Source organism: Telmatherina bonti, assembly GCF_933228915.1.
Source record: "Telmatherina bonti genome assembly, chromosome: 15".
NCBI lineage: Eukaryota > Metazoa > Chordata > Actinopteri > Atheriniformes > Telmatherinidae > Telmatherina > Telmatherina bonti.
The window spans coordinates 25,075,804-25,100,406 of record NC_136613.1 but is presented as its reverse complement, the minus strand read 5'-3'; the positions used below and the strand labels follow the sequence as shown (position 1 = coordinate 25,100,406).

General features: G+C 39.7%; 2 protein-coding genes across 2 annotated transcripts; one reads left to right on the top strand and one right to left on the bottom strand.

The window, feature by feature from the left end:
- Window positions 1-4,378: 4,378 nt before the first annotated feature.
- Window positions 4,379-23,552, bottom strand: gcc2 (GRIP and coiled-coil domain containing 2). The gene is made up of 24 exons (XM_079253904.1): window positions 23,424-23,552; window positions 22,872-22,934; window positions 22,646-22,730; window positions 22,476-22,555; window positions 22,260-22,364; window positions 21,610-22,114; window positions 19,607-21,489; window positions 19,400-19,463; window positions 19,173-19,273; window positions 17,852-17,950; window positions 16,938-17,057; window positions 15,913-16,077; window positions 15,569-15,673; window positions 14,449-14,611; window positions 13,625-13,725; window positions 13,285-13,362; window positions 13,031-13,168; window positions 10,680-10,801; window positions 10,239-10,415; window positions 9,785-9,993; window positions 7,416-7,643; window positions 7,107-7,246; window positions 5,180-5,381; window positions 4,379-4,839 (listed from the first exon to the last, which is right to left on the bottom strand). The coding sequence occupies exons 1-24, from the start codon at window positions 23,427-23,429 to the stop codon at window positions 4,766-4,768; spliced, it is 5,013 nt and encodes a 1,670-aa protein (XP_079110030.1). The 5' UTR covers window positions 23,430-23,552; the 3' UTR covers window positions 4,379-4,765.
- On the top strand, window positions 5,857-6,944 carry tmem223 (transmembrane protein 223). The gene has a single exon (XM_079253729.1). It carries the CDS (start codon window positions 6,099-6,101, stop codon window positions 6,876-6,878), a length of 780 nt encoding a protein of 259 aa, XP_079109855.1. The 5' UTR covers window positions 5,857-6,098; the 3' UTR covers window positions 6,879-6,944.
- Window positions 23,553-24,603: the final 1,051 nt, after the last annotated feature.

Below are 24,603 nucleotides of genomic sequence, written 5' to 3'. Positions count from 1 at the left end.
GACCTCCAAAGTGAAACACTCCAGCTCAAGGTTTTGGTCATGAAGAAAACAGCTTTTTTTTTTTTTTTTTTTTTTTTGATTGACTTCGTTTTCATTTTGGTTAAATTCTACTTCTATAAATGTAAATTCTATAATTGTAAACCTTATTTGTCTGTTTTTATTGGTGATTTTAGGAAATACTCAATCTCCATCAAAAACTCAAAAAATTCTAAAGCTATGAAAATTAAATATCTGACTGTGTAAAAACTTGTTTTTTTGTTGTAAATCTTTAGCATAATTTGTAATACATCTCTTTGTGCTCTTTATTTTTTTCTGCTTTTATTTCCTTCTATTGTAAAGAAAATATTCTCCTTTTCTTTATGTGGCCCCCATGTTCTGTCTGCTTAATTTAGTCATTATTCTGTAATTGTTATGTAAACTTTAATAAAGTTGTTTGTTTTTTTTTTTTTTTTTTAAAAAAAAAAGGTTTTGGTGGAGAACAGTGGGCTTGTTTGATGCATTTTCCCTTTAATTTACTGTGAAAATATATATATATATATATATATATATATATATATATATATATATATATATATATATATATATTATATATTAAGAAGAAATAAACCAAAACACTTCCTGAAATTTATTTTCCTGAAGTCAGACAGTGATATTATATTTGATCTATTTTTTAAGTAATAAAATTATTTTAAGGATTGATTAACCTGGATAAGGATAAGAAACTATTCAACTGCGTCTATCAATGGACAAAACAAAGCACTGTGTAATTCCTAGAACAGCTCTTCCGTTTAGTCTTTGTCAGAGTAATGTATTCTCTGTAATTTCAGTGAAAAATTTCAGAAGCTCGTTTTAAAACTCTCAAGCCGAATATGTGTTTGATTTGCCCATATGTGGCACGTTTGTACAGAAGTAATCCATGTCTGAATATTTAATACAATAGGATAAGCTATTCAATTATCTTGAGGAAATGCTTCAAAAACCATAAGAGGCCCTTTTCCTAAACACTACATACGTTTTCTTACTTAAAACACTGCTGACTCATTTTTATGGCACACTTACAATATGCACATTCCTGGAGCATTCATTGCCCTGTCCAGTTCCAGAGTGGAGAAACCAAACCAGTTATCACAAATGTGTTTTTTCCAGGCCAAGCTGCATTTTACTATCCCCGCAGCATTGGTCACACACCTGAAATTGTATGTCACATTGGTTGTACTGAACTCAAGGAAATGCAAAAGTACATTACATGAAGGAGAAGAACTGGAGAACTTGATAAAGTGTTACTGGCTGGAGAGAGCTCAGGAAACAGACTGGATGCAAGGTTGATGCTGCCTTTGTTACGGGCCACACCAAAAAACACACTTGAATGGCGTGAGAATCTTAGCTTTCAATATTACACAGGAGATGAAACCATCTGTAAACTGGATTCCCGGAGACCGGTCAAAACAACTCAGCAGTTCATGCATAATGATTTCTAAAAGGTGAAGTCCAACAGAAGGAGACAAGCCTGTGATAAGCTGTTGAACTTGGAAAGGCTGAATGGCTGGTTTTCTCTCAAAGTAAGCAAACAGAGGAAGTTAATTATGAGAGACTTAATCCAAACTTTAGCCAGTAAACAGGTAATAAAGAAAACAATATCCAGTCTGTGATCCAGGAGCATAACTTACAAAATTTGTTGAGGGCAAGGCAAGAGAGCAGGGTCAAACAGGAAGTGTGAAAACAGAGATCCAAAACATAACCAAGGGGCAAGGCTGCAGCAGAAATCCATGAGACCAAAGCTGTGAGATTCACTGGCTCACTGAACAAGTGGTAGCAGACACTTTGGCATCAGAGGAGGGACATAAGAAGGCTTACATGTAAGGGAGAACAAGTATGACAGAGATTATAAGGCTAAGAGTTGTTGTTGGAGCCAATAGAGCACATCATTAATTTCTCAGAAAGCAAACAGAATAACACACGTGCTTGCATTAATGAACTGTTATTGATTCTGGGCAATTACAGCAGTTACCAAATAAATAAGGTGTAAACTGCACATCTTTGAGCTCACTTTGAAGTCATGATGTCGAGAAAGAGACAGATTACAACATGTTGTAATCTGGACAATAAGAAGATTAATCAAGACAATGAGAACAGCATCTTGCAACATATAATTAACTCATGAAATTAAAATACAATATAAAATATTTGGTGAGGAATGGCAACTTTTGGGTTCAGTACATTTGTTGGTGGGTCTTGCTTTGTTTTTTTTTTTTTTACAAGAAAATGTCTGTCTTACATGTTTGTAGAGACCACCAAACACTATGCACAGCTCTTTATTTCATACTAACCTGCAAGAGCCATCACTGCTGACATATGTGCAAACCCCAAGGAAAAACAAAAAGAGTGTTAGGCCAATCAACACCAAAATCCCACACTTCTTTAAGCTTAAAAAAAAAAAAAAAAAAGTGCTTTTATTTTACAAACCGGAAGTATCAAATTATTTTCCTGCGCTTGCGGCAACTTTCACTTTAGTCTTCGAGCTTTAACTGAATTCTTATAGAGTTTCATGACAGGAAACAGCAAGACCCACCCTGTAAAGTCACCGCAGGGTCGTAGTTTTATGTGCAGAAACATGAACATCTGTCATTAAGACCCGCTGCTGGTGCATCATCCAGCAGTCTCACCGAGGCTGCTGCTCGGGATACAAGGAAAAGATGACTTCTTAGTATTTTGACTACTGGAAAACTATGCTAAAGTTCAACATGGCGGGTGGGTTCCGTGGAAGAAGATGAAAAAAATATCCCGGAAGAGGGATTTTTCCTTTTTTCTTAAAACTATTCACATTTTTGCAAATACTGAGAAATTGAACCCATGAAGTAGCTGTACTCTGCACGCCACAGCATAAAAGGAGGATATGAAAATATTTCAAAGTATTAAAGGTACAAAGTGTGCAAAGTGAGTGAAGAGCAGCAAAGGGTTAACAATGCTGCTGGTCCTCAGGGAGGAATAATAGCATGTTTACCTTTGCTTCCAGCAGCTTCCAGTTGCTATTATTTGGTGTTTCCTCTGACTGCGTCATAACACTGGAACCACATTTATGTCCTTAAAAGGAAAGACCCTACACCCTTATCCAGCAATAGGAGGCATTGTTATGAGGATGTGCAAATCCCCATTAGGCTTCCTTACAATAGATGTAATTGTGTGTTCATCTTAATTAGGTCTGCGACTTTGAAAACAAAACTTAAGTGTTTTTGCAAATTAAAACACAAATCTGGCTAATAATTATACTGGTGCCGGGGTTTATAAAAGAGCACAACTGAATGCAAAGTATTGTCATCACACGTCTTTGTTGACTTTATAATTGTGTACAGTTGGAAATATATCACAGTTGCTTTGAATCTACTGTTACAGATACCGATGGCAGAAACTTAACGCTACTTATTCTTACACAGGTAAGGTTTTATAGTCACGGTAATCTCTCCTTGCTTCTGCTGACAGTAACCATCATAAATATAAAAGTTTTGTTAAAATACATTCACTTGTGCATGAATCCCGAAAGCTGCCACTGGAATGAGAAAATGGATGAGCAAATTCTCTTCATGTGCTTCATTAAGTATGCATAAATATCTTTCTGATAGGGGAACAGAGTTTACATAAAGATTTCTTTTTACTCTTATTAGCACTGGTATTTCAACAAGGCAGCTGTGCAGATCAAATCCAGTGATTGAACTGTGGCACAACCATTAAGTGCTCCCAAATTAGTTCCAGGCATTTCTGAGAAAGAAAAAAAAACCTAACAGAGTAAGAAGAAATTAAACAAACCAAACATCCTTACGGGATACAATGTATGACAACTGCAGGAGTGAAACACATCACCATGAATGAGCTGGAAATGCTAGACATGAGTAAACAGCAAAACAAGTCAGAAAAAACTACAAACATTATGACATTTTGTTGGTCAGGTGAATCTCAGTATTTTAAGTTGATTTTCTGATAAACGTGACAGAAAATGCCGACAGGGCTGATAATTATGTTTAATGCTGCTCTTACCCTAAGAGTTCAGCATTAAAGGTTTTTCATTGTCTTTTTAATCTTCCAGGCAAAATCTGGCTAAATGTATAACATTTTGTATTTTTACTACTTTTGTGATGCTTCTACTTGAAGGAATGAGTAATGGCTTTCTTTAAGTAGAAAAAAACATTCAACGGTCAACACACTGAACTAACTCACCTATAATCAGATAAATGTACAGAACACAAGCCCATTGGTCAAATTATTGCAAAGTAACCAAACACCTCATTATATTCTAGTCATATTACACCAGTCTAAAATGATCTCCTTCATTAATCCCTAATCTCACAATTAATGAGCAAAATTTAGTTTTAAAAATATTTGGATTATAATTGTTAGGATGCTTTGTAACCTTCACTTCAAGGAAGTGTTCAATAAATGTTTCCACGCATTGTGTTAATAATAAGACTGAGGAGGACAGATTGGTCACAGGTCATTTTCATTGGTGATACACTAATGCATTAAATGGAGTGCAAATTCAGCTCTAAATACAGTTGAATTATATATATTTTTTTCCTCTCTACCATGCACTTTCTCCTCTGATACATTCCTTGGTCCCATAGACTGCATCCCAGAAAGGTAATAAATGCCCGCGCTGCAACCATTTAAAATGTGCAGCATCACTGTTTATAACAGAATCTCACAGAAAAAAGGCTCATTAATGCCACTGCAATGTGCTCCCGGTATTTCATGACGACTTGTTTGGTCATTAAGTCTATCTGATTCCAGACCAGCTGTGGAGATAGGAGGTCCAGCCTGAGGCCCGAGACCCTGCCCCTTCCTCCTCACCTGCAAAAAAGTTTACAACATCTGGTTAGAAATAAATAATGCAACTGTTAAGTATTAATTAACTTGAGGAGATTCAATAATAAAAGCATAGGTTGTTTGAGTTAGGATGCATAAGATGCTCTTTGGTCATGTCACTGGAAATGAAAAAACATTTACAGGCATTCAGACACCTTATTAGTAAGAAAGGAATCCATACCATTAAACAATATTGTAGTGTTTAAAAGTCACTTTAAAAAGATAACTGGTATTTGGGGGAAAAAGTGGAGAAAAAACCCCCCACTTAAAACAATCTTATTCGACATTTTGGGCAAATAACTTGTTTGGTTCAGCTATTGCATACCTTGTGCAATGGCAGCCAGTTTGTTCTTTTCCTCTGGACTGAGCTGCAACATGGTGTGAATGACAGGCAGCAGTGCCTGCCTCTCGCTGCCAGAGCGCAGGAAGATGAACTGCAGAAGGACGTTCTTCAGATACTCCAGATTGGCCACACTCTTCTCCCGCTCCTGGTTCCGCTCTAGCCGTCTCACTTCACTCTTCAACAGCTGGCAGACAGAAAGGACCCATTACATAACACAGACATTTCAAAAAGGTCTGCACATCTATGGTGGAAGATTTTTTGTGTTGTTATTCACTGTTAATTTTTTTTTTTTTTTTAATTTATAAAGAAAAAAAAAGTTAATAATAGTTAGGCCAAGTCCAATTTTTTTCCGAAGGCTTATATAAGAGACAAACATTTTCAAAGCAGTATGTTAAATTTGAAAGTGAGAAATACATGCATTTACATTAAACTTTAAAAAAATATATTAATCAATCAATCAGTTAGTTGGTGATCCAACTGGATGGCCATTTCTGAGGATGCAGGTATTTTTTTAAAACTGTTATGTTATGCACGTGTTTGTATATATCAACTATATTTTGTTGTCAGCAAGGCCTCTTTTAAAAAAAAAAAAAAAATTAACACAAGGATAACATTTCTTTGCAGATATATACATACATATGTACCCGAATATTCACGTAGTAAGGCCTCTTAATCCTCGGAATTAATTTTTTCTTCTTTTAGATGCGAGTCGCTTGACTGCGGGTTGATTGTCTCGCGAGATCTTACGTGAGCGTATAACTGTACGTCACACAACAAGAATGGCGACGTCCTCTCCCGTAAAGGAGTGAAATGCGGTAGAAAAGGTTTAAAACCGAGTGCGACGACATATTACAAATTGATAAGGCATTATTTAGCTGTGGATAGGGTTAAATACTGAGGCATGGGGTTGCAGCGCCTGCTTCGCGGCGCATTGGAGTTTTACTCCCAGTTTCGACTTGGCAACATGGCTCAGAAAGCCAGACTTTTCCTAAATGTGTCAGCAGAGACCTCATCCAGCACTTCCACGTTCACGCAGCTCCGTGTGTCTGGACTGTGCGTGGGGAAGCTCCCAGGTTGCCAGGTCAGTGCCCGTCGCAGCTTCTGCTCCTCCACCCAGCCTCCCAGAGACGTCACCTTGTTCCAGCACGACAGAACCGGTTTCTTCCGGCTTCTCGCGGTTTTCTGCGGCGGGCAGGTCATTTTCTGGACATACCTAGCCCACTTCGCCTACACCGGACTCAAAGACACAGGCGAAACGAAGGGGAAGGGAAAAGCCAAAGCGCCCACCACCACGGGTCTGGCTGGGATGTGGAGTTTTGAGATGAACCTGGGGTCAGCCGCCTGGAGGTACGGCTTCACGCTGGGATGCTTGGCAGTAGCAGCAGGAATAGTCGGACTCGGAGCTCTTTTCTGTCGGCGCTCTGTGAGCAAAGTGGTTCTACACCAGGGAGGGAAGATGGTCACAGTCTGCACACAGTCCCCTCTGGGACCAGGCCAAGGCTGGAGCATCACAGTCCCTCTGTCTCAGGTAGCCTGTCACGCCCACAGACGGGAGTCCCCATCATTCATCCCGCTCAGAGTCAAAGGACACAAGTTCTACTTTCTTCTGGACAAAGAAGGGACTATGAACAACACCAGGCTGTTTGACATCACTGTTGGTGCATACAGACCAGTTCAGTAATGTCTTCAAACTGGTGTGGATACCAGCAGGAAAGACAGCTGATTAAAAAAACAACAACAGCATATCAGTGTGTATTGGATTTCTGTTCAAGCAAATTAAACATTTTCAATAGATTTTGGCTTGTGAAGTTAAATTAAAATTATTATATTGCTGAAATTCTTAGATTGATAAACTATTATGATTTTGCAGTTATATATATTTCATTATGTAAAGGATATTTCTACATACACTGATCTGCTCCATAAGAACAGCATTCGTGGCCTCGGTCTCATGAAGCAGGCTGTTCATATGCTCCATGCTTCGGGTGGCTGTGCTCAGCTTTTCACATAGTTCTTCTTTGGTTGGTTCCACTGTCCACACAAACGGTTCTGGAGTGGAAACAAAAGCCCCAGGAAAGTTAAAGCAAAACCTTTCAGTCCATTCAGTCCTGCTTAAGCTAAGAAATAATTAAACTACATTTAACTCCTGAATGAAAAAATTCACACATACTGCCTTTATTAACTAAATTATTAACTGAACCTGTGTTTTCACACGTACCTTGTTTGGGGTTTGGGGATGTGAGTAGTTGCTCCAGAGAGGGCAGAGGTGTGAGAGCTGGGGAGGATCTCTCAGTCTCTGATGTCTCCATCCCCTCTCCCTCCTCTCTGGCCATAGATTGGAGGTCGCTCATGGGCATTATTCCAAACCCTGCTTGGTTCTGATCAGTGCTTCTGCGCTGCATGTCTGATGCTAGCGGCTTACGGCTTGACTGGACCAACGCTGAACCTGCGGGGAAGAGGAAAACACATACTGGTTTTACTTGTGTCATGGTGATTTGTAGTGGTAAACTGCTGTTTAGTTTGGGGTTATGGGGAAGGATAATATTTACAACCAAAAGAGCAAGTATATAATAATCCAAAACTAATATGAAGTGTTTTTTTTTTTTTTTTGTTTTTTTTTTAAATTATTGCTGGATTACATAATCTATTATAGTTTAAAAATGTTTAAGTTGTATGGATTTAAATAATAAGACATGTTTGTGTTGATTGCTGCAAGGTCTCAAAAAGTAAATGATGGGGAAATAAATGGGTCAAAGGGTTTTCAAAGTTTTTGTAATGCCAAAACTAAACAATTCCTAGACTCTTCAAGCCTTGTAGCGAACATTTCACAAATTCCTCCCAGTTGTGAGCGACTATCTTCTGCCATTCTGACATTATAAGGGACACGAGGGAAACTTTGGAGCTATCATTAACTGTAGAAACATTATAGAAAATTAAGGTTACTTTGACATATTGCTCACATATTCCCAGTGTCATGATCTGATCATCAGATCAACATTGACCTGTTGAATATTTCCAGATAAATAAATATGTTTTGGTGTGGAGAGAGGAAATGCATCCAATACAGATGATGTAATGCAGTCCAGTCGGGGTAAGTGAATATCCAACCTGTCTTCTGTTTGTGATAAAAAACACTTGGATAATAATGGATATTTTTTGTGAGATTACTCATTGAATATTTTTTCAACCAAATAAAGACTGACAAAAAATGACTAACAAATGCTGAGATTGCAATGTCTGGAAAAATGATCCAGTTTCCCAGTTCTATCATTAGAACCAGTATGTGGACGTGGCTGTTCTTATGTACCGTAAAATAACATTTCTAAATATAAATACAAGATAATAAATCCCACACTTGGTGCAAAAATGTTCCCACTGAAAATATACGCACACATCTGTCTGTAAGAATGGGTTATACATCAGGGCATTTCCAGTTCACCTTCTGTAAGAAGTCATAACAAGTGTGCAGAAAAGGATGATAGGAAGGGATGAGACTTCAGAGAGTAGGTGGACAGCAGAGAAGACTGTGATTCATGAACTTATGACTGAGTCTAAGGGCCATACTCAACCTATGTCATCACTTCCCTCCCTCCAGTCTGGCTGTCTGTTCAGCTGAAAGAAGAGCAAGACCCACCTCCACAGAGTTAATATGACTCTGGACCAGTAGATGGCCTCATTGAGATGGGCCATCAACCCAAGGCAATACTGAAACACTCCACAGCAGACATGTAGAAAGTGTTTAAAGGGAACATTCCTTCTTCCTATCCTGTCCCAGACTCAACACACAGCAATATGTCTTCTTATAACAAGCCAACAGAGGATGTGGACTAATTTATTCTTGCAAAAACTGAACGGCATCAACAAAATTTGCACTTTATGAAGACTTTTTGATTAGAGAATAAATTAAGAGTGAGCAGGATGATGCACATTGATCAGTTTAAATGTTTTTTAATCTGATTTATTGAGGGAAAAAAATGAGGCAGTAAAAATCTTGTAGTTTTACGACCCACCTGTCTAACAGGGCCCGCAAAACACACCAACGCTAAATCCATCTGCATTTTTAGCAGCAATTAAATTCAAATATAGAATTAAAGTGACTCAAATATGACTTTAATAAACATCATTACTGGCGCTGCACATCAGGCTGATCCTGCTGTCCATGTGTGAGCCACTAATGATGAGTCCCTCCAGATGCCACAGTGAGCTGTTTGCCACACTGTGAGGCAGGAACAGAGCTGAGGAGTCTTGCCAACATCTGGCCAAGAAGTAGTGAGAGAGAACACACACACACACTTGTCTGTCCTAGTCATTACAGTGTGTATCTGCTGCATGACTCCAGAGGGCAGCTGTGTGGGAGGTGATGAATGAGCTCTCAGTGCTGCTCTACTGACAAACCCCTTCCCTCTTCCCTCTCTGCCTCCCATCATTCCTCTCACAGAAGCGAAGAATAAACAAGACAGAAAAGGTTGTAAACCACTTGATGCTTTGAATTATCTCCTTATATGATAACTTTCTGCTGAGTTTTTGGGTAGCAGAAAGAAGAGGAAAGAATCAGGAGGTTCATTAATGCCTCTCCTCCATGCTTACTGTTCTGGCTTTGCAGGTTGAAAAGCTGCTCCTCGACTCGGGTCAGCTGTCCCTGCAGGGTCTCCACGGTAGCCCGGTGATCGTCCTGCAGCTTCCTCAGCTGCTCCCTGTAGGTCTGCCGCTGGGTTTCCACCTGGGAAGACAGGTCAGCCTGAGCCTGGGACATGTCTGATCGCAGGGCCACATTCTCCGACTGTAATGACAAAAGCCTGGATGAGGAGACAGAGAGAAGGATTAAGACACTGCTCTTTAAGATGAGAATCAGTACATGGCAAATGGTAGGAAGAATAGAAACAAGTATTTGCCAGGTCCAATCAGGTTTTCCCAGCAGTTGCCTTAAAAATCACATTGGATAAATTGAGATGGAAACATGAATAACCATACAGAAAAGGAAGTCATTGACATTCCAGACAAGATGGGATAAAACAACGAAGCCAAAGCTTTATGAGTTCACCTCTCGCGGAGCTCGGCCTCTTTGCTAACAGTTTCCTGCAGGATTTTATTGTGTCTCTCCAGGAGAGTATCGTGCTCAGTTTGGAGCTGTTGGAGCTCCGCTGTGCAGCTCTGGAGGCTCTGCTGACTCTCCGCCAGTCTGGTCCTCAGCTGTTCTACCTTCGACGACAACTGCTCCCTGCAACACACACCACACAGTCATCATATTCAGGCTACATTCACAGTTGTGCTTTTAACATGTAGTCTTAGTTTTATTTATTGTAGGCTGTAAATAGATTAGCTGAAAATGCAAATCATTGTGTGACATTTGCTGTATACGTTCTATCTATTTAACACCTGAAATCTCAATAGAACGTCATAAATATGTCCCAGAAACTGTAAACTACTTTTCAAACAGTTGATATGATGCAACACACAGTTATGTTTTCTGACTGTCACCCACCTCTCTTGCTTCCCCGAGTCTCCCTCACTCTGGGCGCTGGTTTTGTTCTTCTGCTGTTTGAGTACGTTGTGAACTCGCACCTTGTAACTCTCAAACTCTGCTGTTGTTTCTGAAAGCTCAGCCTTGATTCAACACACACACACACTTGCATTTAACAGCTGACATAAAACATCACGTTACTGCTGAATATCAAATGACAGACGAAGAGGTTTACCCAGTTTGACTGTTACAGATAAATAAGTAGCATTTTAATGTCATTCTGCTGAGAAATTCTCTCGTTTCTTTATTTTTAAAAAAAAAAATCCATTACCAGTCTCATTTTTTCTATCGATCCCTGGAAAGGCTCCATTAAAAAGACCAAGTAATTTTTTTTTACTCAGAGTACATAGCCTTTTTTTTTTTTTTTTTTAAACAATTTCTTCTGTTTGTATTTCATCATCATCATCATCTTCAGGCAGAATTTCTCTTATTAATGGGAGCTAGTTTGAGCCATGCACGCCAACATGATAGACAAGATAATAAAAAATAAAAAGGGGAAAGGAGAATACTGAGTGGAAATACAGTAAATAGAGACTTATTGATTTGAACAAACTGGCTATTATATTAATCAAAGACCTACAGTTCAGATTAACTGATGTAGAAACTCTTGCTTATTTAATACCAATCAGAGTTTTTTACCACGATAATGGAAGATGGTGGACAGTCACCCTGACATGTATGCATTTTACAATCATTACTGATTCATCATTCATTATCTATGGTTTAGTTGTCCATAACCAATTATTTTATGATCATTTGTCTTAATTGACAGAAAATAACCCCATCAATCAATTTCTTTTTACCATTTTGAAAACAGCTCCTGATACAGAAGATGTTTTATGAGAAATAACGGCATCATTCACTGAGACATGTGAATGATGTCTCGGAGTGATGCAGAAAAACTGGTTCACGCTTTTGTTACTTCGAGACTAGATTACTGTAACTCTCTATTACTGGGCTGTCCTAAATATGCCCTGAAAAGCCTTCAGCTGATCCAGAATTCTGCAGCCAGAGTCCTGACCAGAACCAGCATGAGAGATCATATTTCTCCAGTTTTAGCCTCTCTTCATTGGCTGCCTGTTGAATCTAGAATAGAATTTAAAATCCTTCTCCTTACATATAAAGCCCTCCACAACCAGGCACCACTATATATCAAAGACCTCATTGTTCCTTCTATACCAAGTAGAGTACTTCGTTCGCAGACTGCAGGCTTACTTGTGGTTCCTAGAGTCTCAAAGAGCCGAGCAGGAGGCAGAGCCTTTGGTTATCAGGCCCCTCTCTTATGGAATAAGCTCCCAGTTAATGTTAGGGAAGCAGACACCCTCCCCACCTTTAAGACTAGGCTGAAGACTTATCTTTTTGATAAGTCCTATAGCTAGGGATGGTTAGCATCCCTTAGTTATGCTGCCATAGGTTTAGACTGCTGAGGGACATTTCCTGATACACTGAGCTTCTTTCTTTTTCTCTTTATCTCTTTCTTTTACCCCCCCCCCCCAATAACAGTGTTGCATCATTAACATGTATGTCTCCTGTCTCAGCAGGTCTCCCTGGCCGGGAGTAGCAGTTCCTGTTGTCTGTTGTCTTTCTGTCCTCTTCCCCCCACACAGCAGAGGCAGATGGCTGCCTGTCCTGAGCCGGGTTCTGCCGGAGGTTTCCTTCCTGTTAAAAGGGAGTTTTTTTCCTTCCCACTGTTGCCAGTGTGCTTGCTCAGGATGGGAGATTGAGTTGGACTCAACTCAATCTGTTGGTTTCCTTATATAGGCTGTTATGAATTGGCCTTCATTATGTTTTCCCCTCTGTCTGTAAAGCGTCTTGAGATGGCATTGCCGTGATTTGACGCTATATAAATAAAGTTGAATTGAATTGAATTGAATTGGCTGTTGCACAGAAGATTGAAAAAAAATGCAATGCAGCTATGAAACAACTCACTGGTTTAAGTCCCAGTTTAACGTAGATCAAATAGTTTTGATCTTGCATTGTTGGTCATATAAAACAGGCTATTAGCAGCTGTCAGATCAGCCACTTAGAATATGACTAAGGTACTTTTGAAACACTGTTGACATTAAAGAGTTGACTATTAATTAAAAGTAATTGAGAAATTAATAATGAAAATAGTCATTAGGTGCAGCTCCATTTGTCAATGGTCTCTTGTGAGTATGACACGCTGCACCCTTCAATTAATTTCAACCAAGTATGGGTGCAACATCTCAAAAATAAAAGTGTAATTGTCCTTAAGTAGCACTCTGAATTATACGTCGCGATAGAGCTGTGCATTAAAACGCAGTTGGCGAAGGAAAATCCAACCTGTGTACCTTAGCAGTGTCTCTTTCCTGCTGCAGAGTGTGGATATGTTGGTGCAGGGAGCTGCAGGTTCTCTGTTGCTGCTCCAAAGTAGATCTCAGCTGTTCTTGCAGGCGATGGCGCTCAGCTGTCAGCTCACACATCTCAATCTACACACAGAAAAGTAAACATTTCTGTCAGTGCCATGTGTTCGAGCGAAATCTTATCAGTTTATTCTCTTTATTTAATCAAGAGGGACAACAGAAATGATTACTGGGTGTGTTACCTTTGAGCTTTCCAGCTGCTGTTGGTTTGCCTCCAGCTCTCCTTTCAGAGAAGCCTGCAGCACCATGAGGGAGCTTTCCTGCATGTGTGAACACACATATTCACATTGATGCAGACAGTGAAAAACACTCAGCCATGAAACAACATCAGGACAGAGGAATGACTGACTATTTCCTACATTTTCAAGGCCTTCCAAAATATGGCTGAAAAAGATCATTTACATTCATAAGACGGTGTGTTTCCACACAGTAACAGAACATCCTTTGGGGTAAACCAGCAAAACACACACACACACACACACACACACACACACACACACACACACACACACCAACACAAACCTGTTTCTTTGCGTCAGCCAAGTCCTTCTTGGTCTTCACTAGCAGCTGTTTAATCTTGGAGGTCTTCTCTTCCTCCTGGTCCAGCTGGGACTTTAAAGCCTCTGGAGACACATCATATGCATGAACAGACACATGTACACACTTGCAGTAAGACAAATAAAATGCAAATGAGGTTTCAATAATATTTATACTTTAAGCCATCATCGTGCTGCTTTTACAGAGTTTGATATAAAACACAAAGAAGGAAAACCTTAGAAAAGAGGTTTGAAATAACTGAATATAAACTTTGCTTATATGAACCTGCAATTAATATCAAACTACTTCCCAGAATGTAAAATAAATCAAGTATTTTTACTAAAGTCCTTCTTTTAGCTCACTTATGAAGTAATTTTACTATCAGCTGTGTAAATGATTTGTGCTTTCATGTCACTCTCTGAACGTCTCCAATAACGCCAGAAAAAGTCGCTACATTTGTCAATAATTGCTTTTTTTAAAAAAAAATAGTCTATGAAAGGGTCTGCAGCGTACGACGAAGCAGCTAAGTTGGCATCATTGATGTAGCTGAGCTCCGACATGTGCATCAATATAATGAATGTACCAGGAACATGTGCACTGACAAACGTTCTGCTTTGTTTGGAATGCAGACTATAATGAATTTTTCAGTAATTAATAGTAATTATCACACTGTCCTAATGTTTATTTTTATATAATCATACAATGCCTAAACTACTTCACACTGCAATATTAAATAAAAATGTGAAGTGAAATGAAAAATAACTGCTCAAAGAGGAAGGTCATGCAGTAAATAAACATGCTATTCATACCAATTTCCTGCATCAGCATCTCCTGTTTCTGGTTTAATGCATTTATCTGGGCCTTTAACTCCTCAACACACTCGTCTTTCTCTGAGAGCTTTCCATTGAGTTCTTTCACCAGACGTTCATAGTCGGCCATCTCCATGTCCAGCAGGGAGCTCTGCTGCGCCTCCTACAAGCAGATGAGACACATTGGACCATCTGAGAAATGTTTCGGCCACTTTTAGGAAAAACAGACTAAAAATAAAAAATTTTCAACATCAATCCTCCTCTTGTTTGCATTTAATTTATTATCTGAAACAACATGAAATGTGTTAAAATAATTTTTAACAGTTAAAAAAGATAAAAAAAAAAAAAATCAATAGTTAATTTTGATTTTTTTTTTATTGTTTTCAGTCCTGATGGTGCTTTGCTGGGGAAATGAGTGTCCCATTCAGGACGGTCGTCTTGCACTGTGCTTTAGGCTTATATAACCACTACATCATCGAAGGAACTGTGACATCATCTGTGACCACAAACATGACATCTCCAGTTCAGACGCCATGCCTGTTGCAGCAGACACATGCACATGTCTTTATGAAACAAACTGCATAGTTACTGGTTCCAATGTTGGACTGTTCTGTCATACAAGTAAAATGGTTGTTTTAAGACAAGACCGAAAACACTTTTTAAACATCTTTCTTAGATAGATTCGACCAAACCTTATAAAAGCTGTAAATTCATAAGAAAAATATCACAACAATAAGGTAAGACACAACGCAATCTTTTTCTCTGCTACAAAAATGTGGAAAAAAAGCAGGAAATTGACTGGTTTTCACTCCTTTTCTTAAAAAAAAATATCAGTGACAACATCAGTCTCAAAACGTCTGTCTCTTTAGCCGTATTAACAAAGTGGACACAAGACAGAGTCAGACCTCCAGGCAGCTTTCATGTACACTGCTGTAACATGTAGGTCTGCACTAATGGAAAAGTAACAGCGCCTCCTACACTGAGGGCTTGAGCAGCTTTCTCTCTCCTTCTGTGAGGTGCCACTGTAGCTTCGGGCCGACCATCACCAGCTCAGTTGCTTGACTGGATCGGCCCTCTGAGACACATTTGTGTGTGCATGTGTGTGTGTGTGTGTGCGCACCTTGCGTAGCTGCTCCAGCTCCTGGGCAGTCTGCTGAGACTGCTGCTGTTGCTTGTGGAGCTGGGCTGTCAGCTCTTCCACCTCCTTTGTGGCAGATGACAAGTCCTGGAGATGCAAACAAACACACACTGCATCAGATGGTTAAAAGACTTGTGTAAACTGTACGTTTTACATCACCGGAGTGATGTAAAACCGGAAATTATAACACTGCTGACCAGACGTTATTTGACTACTAAATTATTCTTACTGTGGTTAAATGATAAAATTATTTTTGTAAAAATCTACCAATGTGTGGTTCTAGTGTAAATTTAACCATTTAGTCCAATGCATCCAATTATTTGTACCTTCTGCTTTTGCTCTTTCATGGCTCTCTCAGCTATCAACTCCCTGTCCAGGTTTGTTAACTGTTTCTGCAGCTCCTGGTTCTTGGCCTCCAGCTGCTTTACTGTGCTCCTCGTGGTCTCCAAACCAGCCAACAGGTCTTCCTTTTCACCGTTAAGTGTCTCCTTCTGCAAAAAAGGAAATATACTCCCAAGTGAAAAGCTGAAACTCAGACCAAAGCTCAGTTTTTATTAATTCATCCCTGAGAAATTCAAGACTGCTAGAGATTATTTTCTGCGCGCTGAAGACAGAAAACATCTTTAAAAGTAAAATAAAAAGAATGAAAAGAGGAATGCTTGCTTCACTTCTTTCATAGGGGAGGTTTTCACCAGAAAAATGCGCTTGTTGACAAATGCTCCAAACCTGAGTGAGCGCACGTGACACTTCTGAAAGTCAACCATGTGAATCTGACAGCAGCAGGCTCTGTGGGTTTTCTCTGCAAGGAACACTAAACAAGCGGCAGCAGCAGCCATCTCCAATCAGCTGTCAGCTAAACACTGAGACTCATGATTGGTAAACAGAGACGCCGGGATGTGCTCTCAGATCTCTAACTAGCTCCGGTCTGAGTGCGACCCTGGAGAATCGCGAGTGCATATGAGAAGAAAACTGCGTCTGAGAAAATGCTGTCGCGCCAGCACACAGCAGATGGAGGCTATACCCCGCTCCATTTACCTGCCTGTTCTCTCATTGGAAAGAGACAGTTATGAGCTTAGGGGAAAGGAGTTTATATAAAAACAATTTCTCCCTTGCTCACCCAGTCACATCTGATGGGCTATTTGTGGGCGCCGGGCTGTCAGATCTACCTGGGAAAAGTGTAGCTAGCTAAAATGACCCCCTGTAAATCATATGGAAGCTGAGTTATGCTATAAGTATTGCTGAGATGTATTACTGGACAAAGTCTCACTGATTTACTGGAGGCTGAGAGCGTTTTGTGTGTTGGCTAGTGGTAATGTGCGTGTGCGTCTGATTGAGTGTGCATCCCCGTTACCTGTGTGACAGCACTGCTGAGTCGTTTGGTCAGCTCAGCAATCTGTCTCTCTGCCGCCTCCACCTTCTCTCTTTCCTTATCCAGTTGCTCTGTTTGTCGGTCGTAATCTATCTGCAGGTTCTAAATGCACACAAACACACAGAACTTCAATATTCATCAGTGGAGGTCGGGTGAACGGCTCAGCGAAGGTAAACACCATGCATCTCGGATATCAGCTGCATTTATAATTAAGTACGGGACAAAACCTTCATTAGACACAACAGAGCGGTTTCCTCTTTGATGGAGACACAGTTTGTAAAACACGCTGCAGTCTGGGGGCTTTTTATGGAGACAACTGGGAATATGAGGCTGAAAGTTTGTTTTAAAAATGATTTCACTTGCCAATTAGCAAAGCATAGAATGAATAAAATGTTCAGCTAAATCTGTCAGTTTTCTGCTGGATGAGGGAAATACAGAACATTTATCCATCTCTTTGTTTATGAGATGGTGAAACACCTCACGCACATGCAGACATAGTGCTCCTGGCTTTCTGGTGATTTGTTGAGAAAAAACCGAGCAAGGAAGAGTATACAGAATTGTAATCTGAAATATTACACAGTACAAAGTATTGATTAAAATATTGTAATTAATGCTCTATTACAAAATGTAACCTGAAGAAGAAATACATCACTAGGATTAGTCTTTATATAAAATAGAAAAAGAGGGGGAGGGGGGCCTCTGTATAATATTCAAAAGTTCTTTTTTATGAGACTGATAAAATAAACCTAATATCTGCCAAACTCCCCCCCCCCCTCCAAAAAATAAATAAATAAATAAATAAATTGCATGAATTAGTGCACTAATTACATCCTTACTTCCATCATATATCCAAAGAACTTCCTGTTGTGTGTTGGTAGGAGACTGCTCCTGCTTACCTTGTAACCCTCTGCACCATGGATGATATCTTTCATAGAACTGTTCACCTTCTCCCTCTCTGCTTTCAGTGAATCTACTTCCTGCCTGAGACTTAAAATCTGAAAAAAAAAGATAATTCATATCATATAAGATAATTCATATAACACACACAAACACACACAAACATGTATTGTACACAATTACTGTACTCTTGTACTGAGCAGCTTTACTGTCTACTGTGTAATTGTCCCAAAAACTAAATAAAAGGAGGGTTAACTGAGGCTGAAAAGCTATTTTCTCCCTTCAGATCAGCCCATCCCACTCAGAACAATAAAGTTGTTGCAGGAGAAACTCGACAGCACTCATAAAGGCAAAAAGCAGTTTTCACCAAAAAAAAAACAAAAAACCCAAATCCCAAAACTCCAAGGCTTCACAGGACAAGAAAGACAGTGTGTTTTAGTAACGAGTTGACCCCTCCCGATCTTAAAACATAAGATTCACAGTGCAGAAAGACAACACCCATCTTTAAACTGCTGACCTCAGGCTTTGCTTCAGTGGAAACGAGCCATAAAATCATCTGCAATATGAATCTCTCAATGTAGAAGTATGTCCACTCTGCAACATTTATCCCAACCAAAAAAAACCAGATAAAATAAAAACATTTGGAAATGATGCTACTCATTCCTGTGCAGATCCTCTTTTGGTCTTTTATAATGGGAAAAACAAACAAACAAAAATAATACAAAATTGCTCAGCAGAGGAGTAAATCTGTGCATTTACAATAACTGAAATAATATAATGTAGCCATTAACTCTACTTTTCCATTTAATGTAATTCATACATTTTCCTCTTTGTAGAAGAAGCAAGTCTCCAGGAACCAAGTATTTGATCTACACTTCGAGTATTGGGTTGATCATCTCCTCATCAGCTTAAGTTTAATTCCCATCATCTTACCCTGCATAGTGACATAAATTTCACATAAAAATATAAATACCTATCACTCCATCATACATACACTGCTAAGATGTAATCGGCTACTTAAGATGAAACTGATACAAGGCTGAATGGGCTCAGTGGAATAAATCCAGATAAATGCAGTTTGCGCAATAGCTGTATCTAGACCACAGATATGCTACATCGGTCCTTGGAACAATGACGTCCTATGACATAAACCTGATAAGAAGGCGGGACTAAACTTGTAGCTTCTGTTGAAGATTTCAGCTCTGCTTTGCACTGACTTCACAGTAAGTAACATGGAAATCCAAGCGTTAATCCCCCACTCGCTAAATAAACAATAAACTAGCATTTCAAGTTTATATGCATTGTTGCTCTTTGCATTACCTCCTTCTTACTGATGTCCAACTCTTTCTTGGCTTTGACAGCAACTGCCTTGATTTTGTTGATCCTCTCATCCTTTGCTTTGATTTCGTTTTCTAGTAGAGCTGCGAGGAGATGACATCGCAAAGCCTGAGTGACAGTCTTAAATTAAATCTATCTCACAGAGAACTGAATGGAGTTAATAATCAAAAGCAGTTTTTTTAAGGATGATATACTGAGTAAAGCCGCACCTAATTGCTTTGTCATCTCATTAGCTGCATTTTCCTCAGTAGAAGCAGACTGGCCATCGGACCCCTGTGAAAGTGACGAACCACAACATAATGAACACGATAATAACACTATTATCATAGTCTTCTCTTTAAATCAGAGCTGCATTACTGTCAAACTGGAGAAAACTTATTAAACTCCCACTGCCAGAAAATAAACATCTAACCCACCTTGAGAGCTGCCATTTCCGTCTTCAGCTGCGATATGAGCGAATCCTTCTCTGTCAGCTGCTCTCTGAGCTCTATGCTCTCCTTTTCCATGGTTCCCATCTTTCTATCCACCTCCTCCCTCTCTTCCTCTCCATTAGTCAAAAGAGAAATTTGGGCCTGGAGTTTCTGGTTCTCGACACATATCTTCTCATTAAGCGACTTCATGTCCTGAAGGTCTTTTTGCAGTCCCTCTGCGTCCATCGCCACTTCTTCCAGGTTGTTTTTTAACATGTTTCTCTCCATTTCCAGGTCTGAGATGTGAGCCTGCAAGTCCTTCTTCATCTCCTCCAAGACTTCCCCAGCTTGAACCTCTTCAAGGCGGATCTTCAACAGGTTTCTCTCCTTTTCTAGCTCATCAATGCGTGCTTGGAGCTCCATGATCTCTTCAGCTGACTTATTGAGACCTTCGGTTTGATTCTCCTCCAGCTCTCTCATGGAAGCGCAGCTCTGATTTCCTTCCTCTGTCAGGGAATTCAGTTTTGCTTCAAGACGCTGTTTTTCAGATGTTTCCTGCGCCAGCTGAGAATCTAGAGCCGCCAGCTTGGAGCCCACAAGCTCTCTTTCTTCCTTAGCCTCGGAAAGCTCTGAGAAAGCCTCTGCCAACTTCTGATGGAGATCCTCCTTTTCTGCTGTGAGCTCCTTCACTGTCTGCTCCAAAGCCGAAAGTGCTTCCTCCTGAACGACCATCTCATTTTTCAGTCTTTCTTCTACCTTTACTCTCTCCTCTTTTAGACATCTTACTTCATCCTCTGCTTCTAATTTCAAGTTTTTCAGCTGTTTTTCTTTCTCGTCTTGAAGCAGTCGTGTCTCTAGGTCTCTCTCCTCCACAAGCTTCTGGATTTCTTGTGTTCTCTCATTGTTCAGTTGTTGGATTTCTTCCTCTTTAAGCTTCAGCAGATGTTGTATTTCATCCCGTTCTTCCGTCAGTGTGCCGTTTGTTTCATTCAGACCGTGAATCAGGTGCTCCTTCGTTTCTAGCTGGGAGCAGATCTCCTCATTCTGCCTCATCAGGCTTTCTACAGATTGTTTCAACTCACAGGCTAAAGTTGTTTGCTCCTCATTGGAAGAAAGAAGTTTCTTATTGTCAGCCGAGGCACCTTCAAGCTTCCGCTTTAGGTCTTGCATATTCTCCATCAGAGTGCTTTTCTCCTCTGTAACCTCTCTCATCTTTGCCATCAGTTCATCTCGATCCTGACTGAGCTGTTCAATCTTTTGCTGGAGCTCTTGCACAGTATTTGCTCCTTGTTCTTTCATGGCTTGGTACTGTAAAACAAAATCCTTGGTTTTTTCACCTAATTCTGCCTCCACACTTTGAAGTATGTCCCTCATGTGATGGCACTCGGCAATGGCAGAGTCTCGCTCTCTGGTCAAAGCTTCACTTTGGGTTCTGAGCTCCTGGTTCAGCCTGCGCTGTTCGTCTAAACACAGAGAGTTTTGGTCTTGATTTGGACTTATTTCTGCTTCTTTCAACTGTCCAAGCGCCTCTTGTTGGTCAGGATCCAGGGCCCCTGCACGCTCAGTACAAGCATTATCTTTAGCCATTTGCAGCTCATTGATTTTAAACTCCAACTCTTCTTTTTCCAGCTGAAACTCCTCCCTGATCTTCTCCAGCTCTGCCTCAAGCTCCCCCTTCACATTACTGAGTAGGGTTAGCTCATCCTGTAACATGGTGTTCTGGGTTTGTAGATCGTCCAGGGTCACCTTCAGTCGGCAGGTCTCCGTCTCCTCACCATCAGCGGGAGGGGTGTCAGCCTGACTGCACCCAGACAGTTCCAACATTTTGGCGATTCCTGAACCACGGGGAGGTTCCTCTTCTTCCTCCTGAACATCCTGGAGGTAGCTGTCTAAAGAATGGAGAAAAATACAGGCTGAATATCACTTTATTTACAACTGAAAGAAAGTGATGAATACACAGTACAGAACGCTGCTTGGATTGGAGGAGTCACAAACACAAAATAGTGTACCTTTGAGAGCAAGCTGCTCAGTTAGCTCCTCGTGGAGCAACAAGAGACGCTCTCTCTCAATCTCGTAGTCCTCCTCCAGAGCTCTCATTTCCTCCTCATGCTGCACACTCTTCTGAGCCAGTTCCTCCTTCAGGTTCTCCACCTCCTGCTGGGCCTTAGTTAACTCCCTTTGGTGGTTCTCCTCTAATTCAGCAATCTCCTGGGAATTTCTCTCTTGGCTCACCTTCAGTTCAGCTCGAAGGGCTTCCAGCTGAGCTTCTAGATGGAGTCTGATCTCATCTGCTCTTTCTTTTGCACACGCATTATCTGCTTGATGCTCCTTCTCTCGTTCACTTTCCCTCCGTCGGTCATTTTCTTCTCGTTCCATCAGCAATTTCTGGAAATGAGACACTTCTTCTTTGTGTTTGTTGTTAGACTCCTCAATGCTGGCCTCTAGGGTTTTGATTTTCCTTTGCTGATCTTCCATTAAGCGATCATGCTCACTTTGAAGCTCCAACAGATCATCCTGCACAATACAAGAGGTATTCACTTGTTTTATGACAGCCCAGCTTTAATCTAAACATACAATAGAATTCATGAATATATGAAAACTCTTCAGGTATTAAAAACATATCTAGAACCAAGATTAAGCATCACACGGTGTACATTACCTTTGCTTGCTGCTTGGTCTTCTCAAGTCCTTTACGGGCGAGTGCAAGACTTTGTTGAGTTTCTGCCTTCTCCAGTAGTAAGGCATCCATCCTCTCAGTCAGCTCCTAATAACAACAACAACCCAGACAATGAAGCAGGGAAACAGAAAACAGCATGTTAACAGTACGCTAGCATGTGTGACACTCCATCGATGTTATATTGCTCTAGAGACAAACCTGTATTAAAGAAGCATCCTCTAAACTGCTGGTACTGCTCTGGGATTGTTGTTTGAGAGTTTCAAGTTCTTTTTCCAAGTCTGAAAAGACAAATAATGTCATGTTGCAAACTTGAACATATTTAATCCCATAGCTCCAAAGTTACTCAACCAAACAACATTTATATCTACCTGCACATCTGTTCTTCATCTTTTGCATAGCAGCTATCTGCTTTTTGGCATATTTGATGAGATCATCTTTGGACAGTGTGTCCAACTAAGGAGGTAGAAAAGAGGAGAATCGAAATCAACACCAATGAGTAGCAAATACAAACTCGTCACTTGATCCATCAAATAATGTTTTGATACAAAATTGTTATATTGTTTGTTATATGTAATGTTTAATAAGGTACAATACCTTTGATTTGGAAGCACCTGCTGATGATGGAGTCACTGATTCTGCCGCTGTACCTCCAGGATCCTTGTAGTCACAGGGGGAAAAGAAAAAACAAATCATGACAAACACATCATAATGCACAGTGGAGACAGTGTAGAAATCTTCAAGTATATAAACATTGTAAGAAGGTCAGATGTGGCAAACAAAACAATATCAGAGTGCATTTTGCTTCAGAAACATTTATGTTGCTCCGTTTCCCTTTTTAAAAACACAGTTTTAAGTAACAACAACCAAAATACACGGAATAGCGAAGTTAAAACATAAATAAAATAAAATATTAGTGGGAACTATGTGTATGACAACATTGTGATAATATACATAGCTAATTACAACAGTTTGGTGAACAATATAAATACAGCTAGGTGTTAGCTGCATAACGTAATTCAACCATTAGGAACCAGTTTAATGAGTATTTATGGAAATACAGAGCAGTAAGTAGGAGCTAACTTGGGAGATGTTACACACCAAGTTGTTCCTCATTAGCTAAAGCTAATCCCTCGACACAACATTTACCTCCATCTCCGTCACTCGGCTCTTCAGTTTCTTGTCAGCCGTCTGTCACACACAAAGAAGTAAGAACTGCCTGACCCAACAGAGTCAACTCAATGTCTGTGACTATTTCTGACTCTCTGCAGGCTTAACACAGAACCATATCTTGTGTTTTAGTTTGGTGATAGCAGAAGCTAAGGCTGCTTCTTACTTCCGCAATCGTCAGCCACGTGACGTCTAAATAATTTACGTCACGAGTTCAACCAAGGAGGATTTTTAGTTTTTTCATTTCTTTATATTGTCATTGCACTTGCCTTTATTCTTATCTTTGTATTAATTTAATTTCTTTTTAAAGTGATTATCTAAATAAATAAAGTTAAAAAAAAAAAAAAAAAAAAAAAAAAAACCCCAAACAATTAAAGTATGATATAATTTGTGATTAAATATATAAATAAACAAATAAATAAATAAACCCAAATACATATACCTAAATACCATTTAAGGCTCATTTTAAAGTTTTTTTTATGAGACAGTTATTTATTTTGGAAGAGTTAGATTGTTCTGTTTTGCCACTTTTTATACATTTAAAATTTATATATATTTTGAAATACTGCTACCTCTCAGCATCACAATATGAATTTAACTTATATAAAGTTTTATCAAATATGAAATTGTACCTTCTACGTTTGTTTGTTTTTGTAGATAAAAATAATATGGTGCCAGTATTTGATATGGTTGCTAAGTATCATCAGCAACACTATGCATAACCTGATCTATGAAGGTCTCTGGTGTGGGTCATTGATGAGTGAGAAAAAGGCTAAATTGTGATGTCTCACGAGATTAGTAAGAGGTGATTTAAAGTATATCATGCCTGTATGTTCAAACAAGGTTACAGCATAATAGAGTGAAGGATGAAGACTAAGTGCAGAGCCTGTAGCCTCAGGGCCAGATTCACTAGGGTCATGCACTGTATACTCTAATAGCAGTATTTTCATTACAAATATGTATAACAATCTCTTTCTATTGTGGCAGGAAATAACCATTCTGACTGGCAAATTCTTTATGCAAGGCCATGTTGTTTGAAATAACCCCGGGGCTGATCATTCCCCCATGGCGTTGTATTTAGGGTGTTTGTGAGAGGAGGGAGAATATAATCCCTGATGCTGACATCAGGCTTGTCATAAACTTATGGAGCTGCTGCATT

Coding starts and splice junctions, on each gene's coding strand:
- tmem223 (XM_079253729.1), top strand. CDS start 6,099: ATGGGGTTGCAGCGCCTGCTTCGCGGCGCATTGGAGTTTTACTCCCAG.
- gcc2 (XM_079253904.1), bottom strand. Junction 22,365..22,475: donor AGGATGCTTCTTTAATACAG/GTTTGTCTCTAG, acceptor TGTTGTTATTAG/GAGCTGACTGAGAGGATGGA. Junction 21,490..21,609: donor TGAGCAGCTTGCTCTCAAAG/GTACACTATTTT, acceptor TCCATTCTTTAG/ACAGCTACCTCCAGGATGTT.